General features: G+C 63.3%; 1 protein-coding gene across 2 annotated transcripts in view; it reads right to left on the bottom strand.

Moving 5' to 3' along the window:
- Positions 1 to 12,992, bottom strand: part of REXO1 (RNA exonuclease 1 homolog) — a 37,594-nt gene that overhangs the window by 967 nt on the left and 23,635 nt on the right. The window contains exons 2-15 of one of the 2 annotated variants that reach the window (XM_023183613.2): positions 10,555 to 12,299; positions 9,394 to 9,498; positions 7,505 to 7,718; positions 5,424 to 5,587; positions 4,119 to 4,250; positions 3,789 to 3,912; positions 2,904 to 3,017; positions 2,637 to 2,774; positions 2,414 to 2,527; positions 1,520 to 1,593; positions 1,037 to 1,147; positions 483 to 598; positions 220 to 358; positions 14 to 134 (exon numbers count right to left, since the gene is read on the bottom strand). In XM_023183613.2, coding sequence (XP_023039381.1) covers positions 14 to 134; positions 220 to 358; positions 483 to 598; positions 1,037 to 1,147; positions 1,520 to 1,593; positions 2,414 to 2,527; positions 2,637 to 2,774; positions 2,904 to 3,017; positions 3,789 to 3,912; positions 4,119 to 4,250; positions 5,424 to 5,587; positions 7,505 to 7,718; positions 9,394 to 9,498; positions 10,555 to 12,299 — 3,411 coding nt within the window. Of the gene's footprint in view, positions 1 to 13; positions 135 to 219; positions 359 to 480; positions 599 to 1,036; positions 1,274 to 1,519; positions 1,594 to 2,413; positions 2,528 to 2,636; positions 2,775 to 2,903; positions 3,018 to 3,788; positions 3,913 to 4,118; positions 4,251 to 5,423; positions 5,588 to 7,504; positions 7,719 to 9,393; positions 9,499 to 10,554; positions 12,300 to 12,992 lie in introns of those variants that run through there. The other variant, XR_003309980.2, reaches the window with a different exon arrangement.

Here is a 12,992-nt window from a genome sequence, read left to right as displayed (position 1 = left end):
TGCTGGCACTCACCATTGTCCTGGATGATCTGTCTGAGGTAGTCGGCCATGAGGTTCCGCAAGGACCGCTTGTAGGGGAGGCCCAGGCGGTGGGGGAAGAGCACAGACGTGTCCACCACGGTGCTGTGGATGACCTGCGGGCAGCGGCAGAGGTTAGTGCACGTGGGGCCTGCGCAGGTTCTGCTGGAGAACCGCGAGGGACCCGGGCTGGCAGGGCACCTTCAGGGCCAAGAGGTCACTCTCCAGGCTGTGTCCGATGAGGATGGTGTCAGCGCTGAACATGCTCAGCAGAACGGCCTGGACGTCACGCAGTGTGACGCTTGTGTCAGCAAGGTCAGCCTCCGTCACCCCCGAAAACCTGGGGGAGCAGGCAGGAGGGGCGCCAGGGCTCAGCCTGGAAGCACTGGCTGGCGGGGCGGGGAGGGGTCCCTGGGGAGGAACGGCGGGGAGGGGTCCCAGCTCCCGGAGGGCACTGGCCACACCTGGTGTTGTAGTCCACGATCTCATTGTCAGGCTTCACGAAGGTGTCATAAACCACGTGCACGTCCGTGTCGACCACTGTGACGCGCGTCAGCTCCAGGCCATACGTGGTGTAGGACTGCAGGCGAGGGACGCGCCTCAGACGCGCCCCGGGGACCGGCCTCCCTCCCTCCCGCCCCCTGCCCACCTTGAGGTCTCCAGAGCCCTGTGAGGCAGAGGCAGCAACCAGAGACTCTGTGGGGCTTCTAGGAGAGGCAGAGTGGGGTGTGACCTCAGCAACCCCCTTTCCCAAAGCCCTCCTGCCTCCCATTCATAGGCAGAGCCAGGGCCCAGTGCCCTCCGGGAGCTTGGCTGTGCTGGGAAGCCAAGGTGCCCTCCGAGGGCTTGGCTGTGCTGGGAAGTATGGGGTGTTGGTCCAGGGCAGGAGCCGCAGGCACCGGTGCTGCGAGAGAAGCCCTCTGAACACTGGCCGGTGAGCCGGGCCCAGATGGGGCGGCCGCGCCAGGACAGGTCCTCTCCTATCCTAAACCTGAGGCTGGGCAGAGAATGGCCTCACCATCTCGCAGTCCAGGGCGTAGATCCCTGGGTGGGTGTCTCCTGAGAGCTCTTTCTCAAAGGTCTTCACGAAGCCCTCAAGGCGCTCCTTCCGGCCATCCTGCACGTGTTGCTGGGGGTGGAGAAGGCAGGTGAGGGCGGCTTCGGGGTGCAGTGGGGGCGGGGGTGGCAGCAGCACATCTCTGAGCCCTTCGGGACCGTCCTATCCATCCATCACGCCCGTTCACTGGCTGGGACCCTGGTGAGCAGGTGGGGAAGGGGGCTTGCCAAGAAGACACAGGGAGGACGGCTTCCCACGATGGGAAGTGGCCAGGGACAGGGCCTGGGGCCTATGGGCACTACGCTCTCTGGGTAACACAGGAAAGGCTGCCCAGGGGCCGAGACCCTGAGCCCAAGACTGTGCTGTGTCCTGAGACCCAAGACCAGCCACGGGGAAGCAGAAGTCTTGAGAACAGGCAGAGGGGATCGGAATGCCAAGGCTCACCTTTGCGACCTGGCAGCCTACAGAGCCGGCGGCAGCCGAGCAGCACATGTACTGGGTCTCCCAGCCTCCGGCCACTGCAGGGGACACAGACACACAGTCAGGGCCCGGCCAGGCCCACTCCACAGCCCCCGGGGCACTGACCACACGCATCTGCTGAGCCCTACTAGAGAGTAAAGACTGAGGACAGAAGACCTCAGCCTCTTGGCGGAGCTGGAAGCAGACCAGGCCCCGGCAATAGTCTGGCCGCCAGGACGCCCAGGCCTGGATCCAGGGAAACCAGCGCGCTCTGCAGAGGCCTCTCGGGCAGCGCCGCCTTGGGCAGGACCCTCCAGGTACCACCGAGGCGATGGCTTTAGGGGCCGCAGCAGGGCTGTGCAAGGCTGGCCATGTGCCCCAAGCACGGCTGTGGCTGCCTGGGGGATTGAATGGAACCAGCAGGCCAAGGGTGGGACGAGCCCTCCGCTCGTGTGGCCGGCTGTGGCTGCCTGGGGGATTGAATGGAACCAGCAGGCCAAGGGCGGGACGAGCCCTCCACTCGTGTGGCCGGCAGCCTCCCCATTCCCACGGACCAGGGCACAGGAAGACAGGGACACAGGGCCTTTCAGGTGGTGGCATTTGAACATTGTCATGGGAAAGCTCTTGTCTTACTTTTGCATAAAGAACAGGTGGAGAGAAAATGAGGCCAAGGGCTGGCCCTGGCTCTGCCTGGGACGGTGGAGTCCAGGGACCGTGGCGGGGACAGAAGGCTTGAGTAAGGCCTTACCCGAGTTCCGGGGGCCTCAAGGGAGGGCCCCGGTTCCAGGGACCATGGGTGGGACGGGGGAGGCCTGGGTAAGGCCTTACCCCGGTTCCGGGGACCGTGGGTGGGACGGGGGGGCCCGGGTAAGGCCTTACCCCGGTTCCGGCGCAGCCGTCCCCAGTGGTAGTAACACTCCTCGTCCCGGACACAGCGGCCCGAGGAGGACACAAGGTACTCAGTGCCACAGCGGCAGCAGGTCCTGCAGGAAGCTGTGGGGGGGACCCGGGCAAAAGCTGAGGCTCACGCTGGGGCCTACGTGCCTGGCCTTGCCCACGTCCCGCACCTGCCCACCTCGGCCGTTGAAGGCCAGCAACTCACAGTCCTTGGGCCTCTTCTCCTCCGCTGTGAAGATGACTGCACCGCCGGGCCGCTCTGGGTGCGGGAAGGGGTAGCCGTTCTCCTTGAGCTGGTCCTGGGTGAGCAGGTACTCCTTGAGGCGGCTGTACAGGGCAGCCCCTGTAGACAGGCACGGTGGTCAGCCCCGGCCTGGGATGGTCCACGGGGCGGTGGACACCACCGGGAAAGGCGGCTGGTGGGGGCCCGCGAGGCAGCATGTGGCACAGCAGAGGTGGGGCAAGGCCTCACCTTTCAGGTCCTCCACCCGGGGGCTGCTTGGGCGGCTGAGCGAGAAGCTGGTCTTGGTGGCCAACCTGCCCCCCAACACCACCTCGTGGGACACAACCCTGCGGCCACTGGTTTCTGGAAGGAGGGGAGGAGGGGAGGAGGGTGTGAACTAGCGGCTCAGACCCCCATCTCACCTGCTCTCCCACCCACCCTGCCCTCCTCAGACCTCTGCCTCAACTCCCCCTTTCTGGGACAGTGCCCCACTGACCCTGGGTTCCATCCTGACCCGAACAGGAGGCAGACACGTGGTGGGCCAGGGATGCAGGGTAGCCCCCAGCTCTGCAGGCCCGGGAGCTGCACGGAGACCCCACACCCGAAGCCTTCGCCCTCTCCCCTCAAGCGAAGGGGGAAGGGCCAGGAAAACAGCACCGGGGATCTAATGGCTTTTGAGGGCTTTGAGCCTTCTCGGGCCACCCAGCCTGCGACGCCAACCCAGGGCCTCTCCAAGTGCTAATGGAGGCGGGGATGGAGGCGGGGGCCAGTGATAGCTTAATGCAGCCTGGAGAGGCTGCAATGAAACGCCCAGGTCTCTGCTTTCTTCCTCCCTAGAGCTTAATGCACGGAGCTTGCCCAGCGCTGGACCTCCTGCTTTGAAGAGGCTGCCGCGGCTCCATTAGCAGGCGGCCCCTCGGCCCGGAGACCTGACTCGGCAGAGGAAGGTGGCTGACAGCGAGGACGCCAGGGCCAGGCCAGTCCTAGACAGAAGCCTGGGAACCAGGGAGCAGGCAGCCACGCTTTCCTTTTGTCTGAGACTGTGGCTGAGCTCAGGGCTGTGAAGGTCCCAGCTTAGCCCAGCTGCCACTCCAAGGGCAATCCTGAGCCCCCGCCCCACCCGCCAGGACTCACTGCTGAGGCCGGGCACGGAGCTGGGGGCCAGGCCCCTGAGCTTCTTGAGGGTGTTCACGGCCACATTCAGGTAGATGTTCTTGCTGGGGCTGCGGTCATAGGCCACCTTCTCCTCGTTCAGTGCCTGGGGGACACGTGGTGCCCAACTGAGGCCATGCCTGCCTGGTCCTGGGGAACCCCAGTGGTGGGGTCGCCATGGGGTCGGGGACTTGCATCTCTCCCAGGCAGCTCCAGGTTGCAGCTGCGGCTGAGAGGCTGGGGGATGTCTGGGCACCACCCTGGCCCCCTAGTCCCCACCCGGCTGGCCCAACAGGAACTCCAGGACCTCACCTTCTCTATGGCCTCCTGGTTGGAGGTACAGAACTTGAGACACTCCTCAATGAACAGGTTGAGATAACGCTGGCGGATGACGGTGGGGACTTTGCCCCCAAACTCTTTGGGGATAATGGGTTTCTTTAAACTCTAGAGGGAAGGCAAAAGCAGCCGTGGGTGAGGCCTCCGCGGGACCTCCAGCCGGAAACACAGACACGATGACGCCGTGACCACGGCTGGAGACAACAGTGAGATGCACTGTGACAGATCAGCCTGGCTCCAGTAGGGACAGACACGCCAAGGCAAGACAGGAGTGGCAGGGGAAACTGAGGGCAGGGGGAACTAAGGGCATGGGAAACTGAGGCCATGGGGGCACAAGGGAACTTGCTAAACTTTCTGCTCAATTTTCCTAGAAACCTAAAGTTGCTCAAAAAACGCAGTCTATTTATTAAAAACAAAACAAGGCCAGGCATGGTGGCTCATGCCTATAATCCCAGCACTTTGGGAGGCTGAGGCGGGAGGATCACTGAGGCGGGAGAATCAGCCTGGACAATGGACAACGTGGCAAAACCCTGTCTCTACAAAAGAAAAAACAAAATTATTAGCTGGGGTCTGGTGACACAGGCTTGTGGTCCCAGCTACTTAGGAGGCTGAGGTGGAAGGATCACTTGAGCCCAGGAGGTCGAGGCTGCAGTGAGCCATGATAGTGCCCCTGCACTCCAGCCTGGGCAACAGAGATCCCGTCTCTTAAAAAAAACAAAAAAAAAAACAAAAAAACACCAACCAACCAACCAAAAAAAAAAAACACACACACACACACAACAAAAAAAAACCACCAGGGCGGCCAGGCGCGGTGGCTCACGCCTGTAATCTCAGCACTTTGGGAGGCTGAGGCGGGCAGATCACGAGGTCAGGAGATAGAGACCATCCTGGCAAACGCGGTGAAACCCCATCTCTACTAAAAATACAAAAAGTTAGGTGGGCATGGTGGCGGGCACCTGTAGTCCCAGCTACTCGGGAGACTGAGGCAGAATGGCATGAACCTGGGAGGCAGAGCTTGCAGTGAGCCAAGATCGCACCACTGCACTCCAGTCTGGGCAACAGAGCAAGACTCCGTCTCAAAAAAAAAAATAAAGAAAACCACCAGGGCATGAGGAGGGAAGATGAAGGCTGTACTGCAGTGTGGAGCACGAAGGCCCACAGGGCAGGGGCGAGGCTGGCCCTCCGCAGGCTCCATGTGGCCAGGAAGGGCTAGGGCACCATAAGGCTGGGCCTCGGGGCTTGGTCTGGGGTGGTGGTACTTGCCAAGACGGGAGGGGCTACCTGTAAGGATGGACTGTGGGCGATTCGCTTAGGGGTGATGGTGGTGGTAGTCTTGGATGCCATCCCCGACAATGTGCGTGTTTTCAGCTGCTGGCCTCCTGGTTCGGGGCCGTTGGAGGGCTGGCTGCCGCTGGCCGCGAGGGTCCTCTTGGCACCTGTGGGGGCTGGCGGGGCACAGGGGGTGTGGTCAGAGTGCAAGTGGCTGCCCATCACCACGTGGCGGAGCACCAGGCAGCCGCGGCCACTCAGCGCCAGCAGCACGTGCATCTCCGCGTGCAGGGGGCCAGGCCGGGGCGCGGGGCTGGGACTGCGCAATGACATCAGGCTCTAACTGCCTTCAGGCAAGTCCATCGAGGCAGAGGACACAGGTCAGGCTGTGGAGGCCGCTCAGGCCACGTCAGCGGTGGGGCGGTCCAGGCCTCTGCCACGTGTTCCGACCCCAAGCCCGAGGCATCGATGTCTGAGGGAAAGGCCCTGCTCCAGGACGGAGGACCAGAGGGTCTCGGGCACCCCCACCTGCTCACTGTGACCAGCGGCCTGCCCTGCCCTGCGGCCTCTGTGTTCTGTCTCGCCCTTTGATGAAGTCACAAACCAAAGGGAGGAGGCCAGGCCTGCAGGGGCTGTTTCGGAGGGCTGGCCCCACGGGCAGCTGCAACCTGGGCATGTGTGTCTGTGTGGCGGGGGGCTTCTGGACTAGGGGCTCGGCACCGACCCAGGAAGCGGAGCTGTGGGCGGGGACATCTGGCCCTAGTCTCAGAGCAACATCCCTTGAAACGCCATCTGGCCCCGGAAGGTGCAAGGGAAGCAGGCTGAGTCTGCTCATGCTACCGCGGGCCGCCCAGGAAGGAAGCAGGCTGCCCGCCAGGCTGGCACGCGCCTCTTGCAGTGGAGGGTTTGCCCTTCAGGAATGGATGGAGACCCTCCAGGCTCCCTCGGCCACACGCCGGGGGCGAGCACAGGCAGCCACAGGAGTCCTCCAAGCCAGGTGAGCCTGCCCTGTGGCACTGCCAGCACTTGGGATGCCAGACTCGCTTCAGGCGGTGGGTCCCGAGGGCACTGTGACAGCTCAGCACCCACCACGGACCAGCAACAGGACAACCACAAGCACGCAGTCACCGACGCTAGTGTGTGAGGTCCCGGGATCAGCCCAACTCAGTGATTTCCCTTCTCTGGGGCTAAGATCGCAGACGTGTGGGGCTCTGGGGAGGGGAGGTCAGAGTGGCCTGGAGAGTTCTCCCTAGGGAAGGCCTCAGTCCAGGTCCAGCACAAGAGGGCGGGGGATCCATGGGATGTGCAGGGGAATCACCGGGGCTGGCCCTAAGGCCCCCTGGCCAGCGCCAGGGAGGCAGGGTCTCCAAACCAGCAGGCTGCTCAGAGTGGTCCTTGGACAGCAGCCATGCCCTCCCAGGGAGCGTGCCAGACACAAAGGTCCTTTCCCAGCCTCTAGACCAGAACCTGCATTTTTTAGGAGCTTTCTGGGGGACCCTCATCTGTGACCTGCCTCCAGGGAAACTTCCTCGCTCTACGGACACCACTGATGTGAAGATGCAAGAAACAGGACAACCCCCCGTGAAGGGTCCTGTCCACCCACCACTAAGGCCTGGCCCGACTTTCCACAAGACTCTGGGAGGAAGTGCTTCTCGGAGGAAAGGAAACACAGCCCCGCTCCTGCGAAGACGGTGCTCATTTCCATCAGAGGCCACGCCCCCCCACTCACACACCAGGCAGAAAGCCACACCTGCAGGAGGCTGCACCTCACCCAATGCCAGGCACCCCGACATGGCTCCCCATTCCCTGGCACCACAGGCTCAAGCCCTGGTTCAGCACAGTCCCCACCAGGCTGTTGGACTCCTAGTAACCCCAGAGCTGGGTCAGGGAAGGAAGGTGCTGGGCCAGGCCTCTTGCACCCCTCAACAGTCCCCATTTCACAGACAGGCAGGCTGAGAGCCCCAAGGAGGGGGCCCAAAGTTGCCCCATGAGCAAACACCACGTGGTTCAGGTGAGCTCAGAGACCTCGGGGTGCCCTCTCCTGCCCACATGCCAACGTCCCCCTGGCAAAGACCTCCTGGGTCAGCACTCACCTGCAGCCAGGCGGGGATTGGGGATGTGGGCGATCCTCCTCTTCTCGCCAGGGGCAGAGATGTGGACGGAGGGCGGCTTCTCCGCCAGCCTGGGGGGGGCCTGCAGCAAGCTCGCTGATGCCCTCTGCGCCTGCTGGGCCCGCAGGTAGCACACCTCCTGTGCCGTCGGGGGCCGGGCCGGGGGCACCGCAGGACTCCTCCTTGGGGGCTCCGCCTGCATCACCACAAATGCTAAGACCTGGCAGCACAGCGGGGCACCTGGAGCAGGCGGCCCCAGGCAGGCTTGGGAGAGGGTGGCTGGAGCTCGGGGGACGGAGGCACCCCTTCCTTGGCTACCTTCTGAGCTGCCGGGCACACCGGGGGGAAGCAGCTTGGAGCAGTGGTCCTCAATGACACGTGGCTCCAGGCTGCCCCACTCCATGTCTCCCGGTGCCCAGGCTGTGTCCTCAGCCCTGATTAAGGCATGGGTGCGTGGGACTACCCCGATTAGACTGGCACTCCAATCCAATGCCACTACACCTAATCTTCCTCAAAGCCCCTCTGGGGAGGCTCTGGGACTGGATCAACTTGGACTCTCCTGGCTGCTGGCCTGGGAGCCAGGCTCTCTGCTTTTCCCGCACTGCCTCGCTGCGTCTGCACAGGGGCCTGACAAGCGCTACTGTCTCCGGGCTACAGAGGACACTGGGGCTCAGAGCTGGACAACTGGCCCAGGCCCAGGCCGCACACGGCGTAGCAGGCAGTCTGCGGGAGGTCACCCTGGGGCTGCTGTCCCTGCTCTGACCCCCGCCCCAGCACTGTGTGCGATCTAACAGGAAGGGGCAGGAGCCAGTTCTCTCTGGGACTCGGGCAGCATCAAAGATAAGGTGTCTTCAAAAATCTCATGGAAAACGTGCACTGTGACGAAACTTGCATGGATTTCAAGTTTTCTGACCCAAAATAAACTGATACTAACTTGACGTAACATGTCTGAAACAGACGGAGTTTGAGGCACTAAAAAAAAGTAAGATATCAGTTAGAACAGAGCCTCAGTCAGAGCAACAGGAGTTCTGCTAAAATCGAAGCGAATGTTAAGCATCAAATTTATGGTGAAACTTGGGTGGAAGAACGAATGGGGAAATCACTGATGCTTTACAAAAGCAACTCTCGTGATCAGTGGGCGGATCACGAGGTCAGGAGTTCGAGACCAGACTGGCCAACATGGTGAAACCCCATCTCTACTAAAGATACAAAAATTAGCCTGGTGTGGTGGTGGGCACCTGTAATCCCAGGTACTCGGGAGGCTGAGGCGGGAAAATCGCTTGAGCCCGGGAGGTGGAGGTTGCAGTGAGTGGAGATCGCGCCACTGCACTCCAGCCTGGGTGACAGAGCAAGACTCCATCTCAAAAAAAAAGAAAAAAAAAAAAACGGAGGGATGAAGCCGGGTGCGGTGGTGCACACCTGTAATCCCAACACTGGGAGGCTGAGGCAGGAGGATCACTTGAGGTCAGGAGTTGGAAGACCAGCCTGGGTGACAGAGCAAGACCCCCTTATTTTTTATAATTTTTTTTTTTGGAGACAGAGTCTTGTTCTGTCACCCAGACTGGAGTGCAGTGGTGCAATCTTGGCTATTGTAACCTCTGCCTCCTGAGTTCAAGTGATTCTCCTGCCTCAGCCTCCCTGGTAGCTGGGATTACAGGCACCCGCCACCACGCCCAGCTAGTTTTTGTATTTTTAGTAGAGACGGGGTTTTGCCATGTTGGCCAGGCTGGTCTTGAACTCCTGCCCTCAGGTGATCCACCCACCTCGGCCTCCCAAAATGCTGGGATTACAGGCATGAGCCACCAAGCCTGGCCAACCCTGTCTTTAAAATATAAAAAGGCCCCTGCTGGCCTGGCCTCTGCGGACCTTACCTCCTGGCCTTGCTTGGAAAGGTGGGAGATCCTCCTCTTCTGCCCAGGGAACAGAGTGGTCAGACCCGAAAGCCCCTTCTCCTCGCTTTTCTCTTCCTTGGGGGGCTAAGACACACGTCCGTCCATCAGCATGGGTCTGCCTCCCCACCAACACCAACACACCCCAACCTCAAACCACCCCTGGCAAGTGGGGAACGGCATAGCCCAGCCCCCAGGCACAGCAGCTGAGGGATCAGGGTCACCAGTCCCTGGGCTGTGTGTGAGTGAGTGCAGTTGGGGTAGGGGGGCGGCGGGCAGGTGTCCCACGTTCTGCAGACGCCCAAGGCTACTCTCCTGTGCGCCCAGGGCCCGGGCTTGGAGACCCCAGGCCACAGAGTGAAAGCACACTGGGAAAGTGAGGCCCCAGGGCGCGCCTGCTGAGCGGCCTGAGCCCTTGGGCTCAGTCTGTGTGGAGCGAGCTCCCCCTGGTGGCCAATGTGGAGACACTGGGCCAGGAGACACAGGGGTCCAGAGCTGGCCCAGGAACGCAAGAGCTCCGCACACTAGGGGTAGGGAGGATGGAGGGGAGGAGAGAGGGGCAGGAGGGGATGAGGAGGGGACAAGGAGAGGAGACAGAGGAGCTGGAAGAGAAGAGACAGAGATGGGGGTGGGAAGGGAAGGGAGAAGAGAGGGAGAAGGGAGGAAAGGGGAGAAGAGGGGAGGCGAGAGGGGCTAGAAGGGTGTGCCAGAGGTGGGTTCCCGAGGTGGGTGGGTGGGCCAATATCCCCCTGCCAGTCAGTGGGAACAGACTGTGTGCACATGGCCACAGGAGCCTGAATGGTGGCCCGGGGCCAGCAACCGCTCTGGGTGTGTGAGGGGCAACAGGGCCGCCCGGGCACTCCTGAGCTGCTGAGATTTCAACAGGCTCAGGGGCCAGCACGGAGGAGCTGCCTCTACCCAATGCCTCCGAGCCAGCTGGAAACCACTCCGAACAGAACATCCCTCACCAGGCCCTGGGTTCTGCCTCGTCTGAGCCCAGCCCGAACACTCGTGCCCTCACCTGCTGGGCTAGCCGGCCTCTGTCCTCCGCCTGAGCCCAGCCTGGGCACCCGCGCCCTCACCTGCCGGGCCAGCCGGCCTCTGTCCTCCGCCTGAGCCCAGCCTGGGCACCCGCGCCCTCACCTGCCGGGCCAGCCGGCCTCTGTCCTCCGCCTTGACGCTGGTGGACTCGTTGAAGATGCGCAGGCACTCCTCCATGGGGTCCGAGTCAAAGTCCACCTCCTTCTCCAGGGCCGAGTAGTCCACATCCGCCCCCGCGCTGGAGGAGGACGAAGAGGAGGAGGACGGTGCGGGGGAGGGGGGCGGGGAGGCCTTGAGCCGCTTGGGCGGCCCCCGCGCCTCCGGGAAGCCCAGGCTGGAGTCCGAGTCAGAGTCTGAATCTGAGCTGAGGCTGGGGAGGGCAGGGGGCCACACGCTCGGCACCCCCGGCCCTGCGGCCTCGTCCTCACTCTCATCTCCAAAGAGGTCGGCGTGGCTCAGGGCCCGCTTCTTCAGTTTGGGGGCGTCCTGGGAGGCGCCCTCGTCTAGCGAGCGGGCTTTCCGCTCCACCAGCTTCCCCGACGGGGCCTTGGTGCTTTTCCTGTCGGGGAGCTGGAGGGGGCGGGGCGGGCCTCTGCTGGCCACCGGTCGGGAGTCCCCGCTTGTGGGGCTCGGCCGCCGCGCTGGCCAGTCAGGCCGTCCTTTCCCTGAGCTGGCCACAGGAGTGGCCGAAGATGGCTTCTTCTTGGTCCCTTCCGGTCGCTCTGCCTTGCGCCGGGGGCTGCTGGCCTGCGGGCCCTTCTTGTCCGAACGGGGCTTTTCTGCAGGCCGCCCTCGGCCCTTATCCTTGGTCTTGTCCTTCCTCTGGGTCCCGTCTTTGCAGCTGGGGGCAGGTGGGGTCCCGCTTTTTTTCTTCTTGGGTTTTCCCTCCTTGGGGCAGCCCCCATCCTGTGAGGCCTGGACCTGGGCTGGGGAGCCGGGCTTGGCTGGGGGCGGCTGGAAGTCCCCCACGTCGCACTGCACGGCCGTCTCCTTGGTCTCCCGCAGGCCGCCCCCCTCGGCCTCCAGGCCCTCTTTGGAGGGTGGCTGCCCGGTGGCCTTGCTCTCAGGGTCAGCCCTGGCTTTGGGGGTGCTGGCCGTGGTGGGTTCGCTACCTGGGGCCGTGGTAGCCTCATCTTCTGAGTCTGAAAACCTCGCATCGCAGCTGCTGAAGGGGTCACAGGGCTTTTTGGGAGCAGGGGTGTGGGGCTCGCTGCCGCGGGGGCCCCGGGGTCGCTTGGCAGCCCGCTCGTCCCGGGAGCTGGCCCTGCTGAGGTGCCGGGCCGAGTAGTTGGAGAGAGGGTCATACTCCAGGTCTGTGGGTGGCCTGGAGTTGTCCACCACATACTTGCCGCTGGGAACAGGGCGGCTGTGCCGCCGGGGCTGGCTCACAGCCTTGGGGACGTATTCCAGGGCACCACCGCCCCCTCCGCCTCTGCCCTGACCCCTGTCCAGGGACGCCAGCAGGTACTTGCTGCCCGACTCGGCAGGAGTGGCCAGCGGGGTGGGCTGGTAGCCGGTATCAGGACTTAACAGGCCATGGCTGCTGGGGCTGTAGTCGAAGGCCAGGGGGAAGGCATCCTCGTCCAGGCCCACGGTGGGGCTGGCATTGGGGCCACGGGGCGCCAGGGCGGGGGCCTCGGCGGCGCGGTGCTCACGGGCCGTCTCTAGCAGCTCCCGGTAGCGCCGCTGCTCCAGCTCCACCTCACTGCGCACGGCCTCAATGGCCTGGTTGACCAGCTCCAACTCCAGCACGTCCGGGCGCGGCTCCTCCCCCAGGCCCAGGGTGCCATTCTCCCTCTGTGAGGGGGGTTTGGGCAGCTCGGGGTTGTAGGGGTCATAACCCAGTCCTGAAGGGAAGAGAGAGCATAGCCGTGACCAGCCTGCCAGAGAGGAGCCTGCAGCATGGGGGTGGCCCCGGCCTCAAACTGCAGGGAAGGGAACAGACCCGCCTCTGAAACCCATCGTGCACTGGTGCCCGCCAAGGCTCTGCGGTGCCCAGCTTCTGAAACCCATCGTGCACTGGTGCCCGCCAAGGCTCTGCGGTGCCCAGCTGGGTGCAGACCATGGCGCCATCTCGGGGCCCCGCCCTGCCCCTGCCCGATGGGCGCTGGACGGACCTCGGCTGTGTGACACACAGCTCCATGGGTCCTGGAGGCTCCCTCACACGGCTCATGGAACATACACAATGACCATGGTGGAGTGGACACTCGACAGGCTGGAACTCCCTGGGGCAGGCGGGTGTGGAGCTCCCAGCATTCAGGGTGCTGGGCTGAGGCAGGACGGGAATGGGCTGACAACCACAGCCTGATGGCGGACACAGACGAGCCCTTCCTCGGCCAACATGGCCCCACCCAGCCAGCAGTGTGCCTGCAGTGTGGCTGTGGTGTGCCTGCGGTGTGGTGGCGGTGTGCCTGCGATGGTGTGCCTGCAGTGTGGCAGCAGTGTGGTGATGGTGTGCCTGCGGTGTCGCAGTGGTGTGCCTGCGGTGTGGCAGTGTGGCAGTGGTGTGGCAGTGTGGCAGTTGTGTGCCTACGGTGTGG

Source organism: Piliocolobus tephrosceles, chromosome 21, assembly GCF_002776525.5.
Source record: "Piliocolobus tephrosceles isolate RC106 chromosome 21, ASM277652v3, whole genome shotgun sequence".
Taxonomy (NCBI): Eukaryota; Metazoa; Chordata; class Mammalia; order Primates; family Cercopithecidae; genus Piliocolobus; species Piliocolobus tephrosceles.
The sequence above is the reverse complement of the archived record's forward strand: the minus strand, read 5'-3'. Positions and strand labels throughout refer to the sequence as shown.